The 6,000-nt window shown below is 62.6% G+C and overlaps 1 protein-coding gene across 28 annotated transcripts in view; it reads left to right on the plus strand.

Moving 5' to 3' along the window:
- Positions 1-4,524, plus strand: part of PTPRS (protein tyrosine phosphatase receptor type S) — a 95,649-nt gene extending 91,125 nt beyond the window's left edge. For all 28 annotated transcript variants that reach the window (XM_086699370.1, XM_086699369.1, XM_086699381.1 and 25 more), the window contains 6 exons: positions 100-278; positions 939-1,065; positions 1,183-1,308; positions 2,204-2,358; positions 2,546-2,681; positions 3,246-4,524. In XM_086699370.1, coding sequence (XP_086555496.1) covers positions 100-278; positions 939-1,065; positions 1,183-1,308; positions 2,204-2,358; positions 2,546-2,681; positions 3,246-3,314 — 792 coding nt within the window. In that variant the 3' untranslated portion in view covers positions 3,315-4,524. The remainder of the gene's footprint in view (positions 1-99; positions 279-938; positions 1,066-1,182; positions 1,309-2,203; positions 2,359-2,545; positions 2,682-3,245) is intronic.
- Positions 4,525-6,000: the final 1,476 nt, after the last annotated feature.

A 6,000-nucleotide genomic window follows, 5' to 3' on the forward strand; every position in this document is an offset into this window, starting at 1 on the left:
CTGCCGTTCGCGCTCCGGCTGGGCAGACACACAGCCCTGCCCGGCCCCAGGGGCCGGAGGCCGCCCCGCCGGTGACCCCGGGCCTCCCGGTCTCCGCAGCGGCTGGCCAACTCCAAAGCCCACACATCCCGCTTCATCAGTGCCAATCTGCCTTGTAACAAGTTCAAGAACCGCCTGGTGAACATCATGCCCTATGAGAGCACACGGGTCTGCCTGCAGCCTATCCGTGGCGTGGAGGGCTCCGACTACATCAACGCCAGCTTCATCGACGGCTACAGGTACCTCGCCTTCGCCCCGCCCCCAAGGGGCCTCCAGCCTCACAGGGGAAACGGAGCTGGACACAGGCAGGCGCAGCCGAGGGGGAGGGGCTCTTTAGCTGGGTATTTAACTGATGGCTGCTGTCTGTAACAGGGTTCTCCCTCTGTCCTCTTCCGTCGCTGGTTTTCAACCTGGGCGGTTCTGCCGCCCAGGGAAAACCGAGCAGTGTCTGGGGACTAATGGGAGTGTTGGTCCTAATGGGAGTGGGTGGAGGCCAGGGATGCTGCTGGACGCCTCGCACTGCCCAGCCCGGGGAACGACCCCGCCCCAAATGTCAGTGCTGAGGTTGGGACACCCTGGCAACAGGGGCGGGGTGTGGCAGCAGAAGTCCCCGCCTGTTCAGAGGCTGGAGGGTGACAGGAAACAACCTGTGCAGACAGACACCTGGAAGGAGTTTACGGGCACCTGACCAGGTGGGGGAGGTCGGGGGAGGCCCGGCAGCCTCTGGGAGGTGATGCAACTTCCGAGGCTGACGGTTTCCCCGGGTGCACAACGGGCTCATGGAGAGGACCGAACAAGACAGACGGGGAGACGGCCCAGTGACCGGTGGGTCCTGAGTCGGCAGGGGCGTGGCAGGGGCGGGCACTGCATCTCACGTGCCCCCCACCCCCACACCGCAGGCAGCAGAAGGCGTACATCGCGACGCAGGGGCCGCTGGCGGAGACCACGGAGGATTTCTGGCGTGCGCTGTGGGAGAACAACTCCACCATCGTGGTGATGCTGACCAAGCTGCGGGAGATGGGCAGGGTGAGCCGGGGGGGGCGGGGCCACGTGGTGGGGCGGGGCCGCTGGTGGGGCGGGGCCACAGGAGCCAGGGCGCGGCTGGGGCGGGGCCCGAGCTGACCACCGCCGCCTTGTCAACAGGAAAAGTGTCACCAGTACTGGCCTGCCGAGCGCTCCGCCCGCTACCAGTACTTTGTAGTGGATCCGATGGCGGAATACAACATGCCTCAGTATATCCTGCGGGAGTTCAAGGTCACAGATGCCCGGGTGAGTATGGGGAGGGGTGGCTGGGAGGGCCTGGAACCCCGGGCCGGACTCTGCTCAGCGCCACCTCGTGAGGTGGAGAAGCCTTCCCTAGTTGGGGGTAGAAGCAAAGGCCCGGGGGTAGGAGTAAGCATTGCGGGTTGGGAGGAGGAAGAGCGGGTCGTCGAGCTGAACGATCACTGCTACCGCCACAAGGGGGAAGAGAGGGCCGTGTCCCGTGCGGGTGCCACAGTGGAGCGTGTGCCGCGCTGCTGCCTAGGGAACGAGGCCCAAGGGGCCGTGCGAGAGGGAGCGAGCGGGGTGTCCCCTGGAAGCAGCAAGTCTGTGGAGCTCTGTGTCGCAGCGCTGAAAGCAGGGTGGGGGGGGACGTGACAGAGGGTGCGGGGCCGTGGGCTGCGAGCGGCGGGGACGGGGTGGTCCCACCGCAGTGGGGAGGGGCGACGGAGCGTCACGCAGGTAGGGGTGGGAGGGGACGGGGATTGGCTGGGACGAAGGGGCGGGTCAGTCCAGACGTTGCCAACGGGTGGCAAAGTCTGATGAACGAACAGCGCGGTTGGTCGGTCGGGCGCTCGGGGCGCTGCGGGGCGGGCCCACGGGATTGGCGGGACGCGGGACCGGAGAGTCAGTGGATGGTATTGCTGGATGCGGCGAGGGTGGCAGCCGTGGGTGGTGAAGGATGAAAGCGAAAGGCGACGGCGTGGCGTGGGGCTCCCCCTGGACGGGAGGGGGACAGAGGAGCTCTGGGTGGTGGCTCGTGAGAGGGCAGCACCGGACGAGGGGGCTGCTGGAGGGTGGCGTTGGCCGGTGACGGAAGGCGGGTCCGGGGGCCGGCGCGGGCGGGAAGCCAGCCGTGGCCGCTGCCGACCTGAGCGGCGCGGCGGGGCCCCCTCCATTGCAGGACGGCCAGTCCCGGACCGTGCGGCAGTTCCAGTTCACGGACTGGCCGGAACAGGGCGTCCCGAAGTCGGGGGAGGGCTTCATCGACTTCATCGGCCAAGTGCACAAGACCAAGGAACAGTTCGGCCAGGACGGCCCCATCTCTGTCCACTGCAGGTGAGCCGCGGTCCCTCAGGCCCCGGCGCGCCCGTTGCCCGGCTGGGGAAACTGAGGCCTAGCGAGCGCAGCCTCGAGCCCCACCCAGGCGCTCCCGTTGGGGCTGCGTCCCCGAGGCATCAGGCGGTCACACGGGGTTCGCTCGCGAACAGACCCTGACCGGCTGTGCCCCCCCCCCCCCCAACAGCGCCGGCGTGGGCAGGACGGGTGTGTTCATCACGCTCAGCATCGTGCTAGAGCGCATGCGGTACGAGGGCGTGGTGGACATTTTCCAGACGGTGAAGATGCTGCGAACCCAGAGGCCAGCCATGGTGCAGACGGAGGTGAGGGCGGCGGGCCAGGCGACGGGCGGGCCTCAGTTTCCTGTTCTGGGAGATGGGGGCAGTCACCTTCCATCCTGGGTCGTCTGGGAAGGTCCTCCGCACCTGTTTGGGGCCGGAAGGGGATTAGTCGGACCTTTTGACACGAGAATAGACCGAAATCCAGAGCCGGGGAGCGGCCCAGGGCGTGGGGCAGCTCCCAAAGTCACAGCACGTTCGTGGCTCAGCCAGGCCCCGGCACAGGCCACGGACCCCGAAGTCCCCCTGCTCCCCAGATGGGGAAAGCGAGGCCCAGAGCTAGAAGGGACTTCCCTGCGACCGCGTCCCTCAAGACCGTCCCGTCGCTCCGGAGACAGTGCTGCAGTGGGACTCCCAGCCCCGAGGGCACTGTTGCAGGGGGGAGGGCGTGCAGGGACAGCGCCCAGCCTCTGCCACCGTGCAGAGGTGCGACTCGCCCCTGCTGCAGGAGGCGGGCGCCCGCCTTGCTCCCGAGGGCAGCGGGGAGCCCTGGCAGGCTAAGGAGGTGCAGAGGCGCCGACCTGAGCCGCGGTTCCCTCCCTCCCGCAGGACGAGTATCAGTTCTGTTACCAGGCCGCGCTGGAGTACCTCGGAAGCTTTGACCACTATGCAACCTAACGCCATGGTCGCCGCTGGCCCCGTGCCACCGGCCTGGATGCCTCTGCCCCTGCCGGGTGGGCCCCCGGAGACCTGGACCCCCGGCCGCCAGGGCAGGAGCGGGCAGCGGCCACGTTTCCGCTCGGCCTCCAGGAACGATGCGGCCCCCCGCAGCCTCGCCGGCCCGGCCACCGCCACATTCCGCATTTCCTTCCGATTCTGAACCGAGAGATTCCGGGGTGGGTGGGGGGGCGGTGAGCAGACAAGGGGTTCTCCCCGGAACCGGAGGCGGGCAGGGCGGCGAGCCCGAGCCCTGGTCCTACCCCGCCCGCCCCCCCCACCCCCCACCCCCCCGGAGAGCCCTCCTGCCCTGCAGCCTGGTGTGGGGGGTGGGGGGTCCCACTGGGCAAGGGGTGCAGGATTCAGCTTTCCTTTCCAACTCAGTGTAACTGTATCCAGTGACATTTCTTTTTTTAAATAGCGTATTTTTTTTTCATTTTTTTTTTAAAGAAGAAACAGAAAAAAAAAAAGACTTACCAGTCGACAAATTTAAAAAGAACTTTGCGTATTCCTGTTCCGTTCACAGACAGTCTATTTTTTCACCGTAGAGAACGTTCTCGAGCGACGGCTGTGTTCCCAGGCCTGCGCGTGCGGGGTCGGTCAGCCAGCCCCAGGGCTGCCTGGCTTTCTTCTCCTGCCGTCGGAAGGTGGGCCCCACTTAAGAACAGAGGCCCTCTTGCTGCTGGTTTCTTCCCTTTCTTTGCATTTTTCTTTTTCCTTTTCTGTCTTTTTTTAATTCTGAAACATATCAAGGACCGTTCTGAGGGTGGGGCAGTGGGGGGACTCCGGCCCACCAGCGTCAGGTTCAAACCCACCGGGGTGGGTGCTGCCTCCGAGGAGAGGGCAGCGACCCCCCCACCCCGCCGCCTGAGCCCCAGCCGTCTCCTGCCCTTGTGGAGGGGGGACTGGACAAAACGGGGGGGGGGTCCCACTTCTTCCGGGAGAGAGAGAGAGACCATGTTCTGCGCGGATCAGGGACCCTTTCCCTCTGGGACTACGGGGCAGGAGACTGGGATGCCCCCCACCCCCGAGAAAGTGAGTTTTTCTCTTTGTATAAGAGTGGGTCTGCCGTCGCTTTCAACACTGTTTATTCAAACGGAAGCAGCTGGGTGGTTTTCCCGCCTCTGCGTATGTAGATATATCGACTTTGTATTAAAGGAAGATCGTCTGACCCCGGCCGGTGGTGGAGTCTTTGTCCTAACCCCGTCCATCCCGTCCCGTCCCTGGGGCAGGCGGGTGCCCGGAGAGCTGGTCTGTACTCTTTCCATCGCGTAAACAGTCTGCTGAAGAATGTGGCCCAGAGAGGTCGTGTTGCTCGTCCAAGGTCACATGGTGTCTAAAGGGCCGTGCTGGGATCTGAGAACCCAGAACCAGAGGGGCCGGGCCAGCTCTGACAGGGCAGTCATCAGCCCGGTTTACAGATGGGGAAACAGAGGCTCAGAGGGGGACAGGTGCCGCCTGCAAGTCACACAGTGGGTTTAAAGCAGAGCTGGGATTCGTGCCCCGCCAAAGGCCACGCCATGCTGCCCTCCGCTGACGGAGCGGAGTCCGTGGAGGGAAGCACGGGGTTGGAGCCACTGTTCTCCCCACACCATGGGCCACCCAGTGACTGGATCCAAACACTGAGCTGGTCAGACGCTGGGGGCTGGAGGGTGTGCCCGAGCCTTCCTCCTCTGGCAGAGGTGCCGGGGGGGGGGGGGGGGGGGGGGTTGAACGGTCCCTCCCATGGTCACAGAGGAGCTCCAGGGACAAGAAAGGGTGGCCTTGGGGCAGGGGCTCAGCCTAGGAAAGGGTAGGGTCACCCGTTTGAGAAACCATCAGATCCAGGAGTCAGGAAGTCTATAAAGTAGCTGGGAATAACGCCATTAACAAGCTTAGTCAAACAGATTTATCAGACCCTATATCCCCCACCCCCAGGATTCTCAGACACACGCAGAACGTTTCTACAGATCAGCAGTGGAGATCTTCACAAATCCCAAGAAACAAGTACTAGATAACCAGATGTTGGCCTCAAGGGGTGTTAGCCTCCCTTGAGAAGGGCTTACGATAAAAAAAACTAAAGTAAAAAAACATAAAGCACATTTCTAAGCAAGGCACAGGTTAAGGAAGGAATCGACATGAAACTCACAAAGCTTTTGAAACAGCAATTCGGATAGTAGGTGACATCATGTAACCTGTCAGACGCAGACAGAGGGAGACCCAGAGCAACGTGTACAGCCTGGAACATGTTGAAAACAAGTTTGTGTTGAAAACGAGAAAGACCTGAGCCAAGCTTTCGATTCAAATAACTGAAAAAGAAGAAATCTCGGTAAAAAAGAAAGCTAAAAAGACTTAACTTCTGGACGGTTTCGAGGTGTTTTTTTTTTTTATGTTTATTTTTTGAGAGAGAGAGCATGAGCAGGGGAGGAGCAGAGGGGCGGGGCGGGGGGGGGCGGTGAGGAGACAATCTGAAACAGGCTCCAGGCTCTGAGCTGTCAGCACGGAGCCCGACGCGGGGCTCGAACCCACAAACCGCGAGATCATGACCTGAGCCGAAGTCGGACACTTAACCGACTGAGCCACCCAGGTGCCCCCCGAGGTTATTGTTTTGCATTAACCTAATGAAAACCTTTGAAAACCCCAGAAGTTAGATAAATCTGAGCTAAGT

Source organism: Puma concolor, chromosome A2 (assembly GCF_028749965.1).
Source record: "Puma concolor isolate L17-30 chromosome A2, mPumCon1.1.hap2, whole genome shotgun sequence".
NCBI classification, from domain to species: Eukaryota; Metazoa; Chordata; class Mammalia; order Carnivora; family Felidae; genus Puma; species Puma concolor.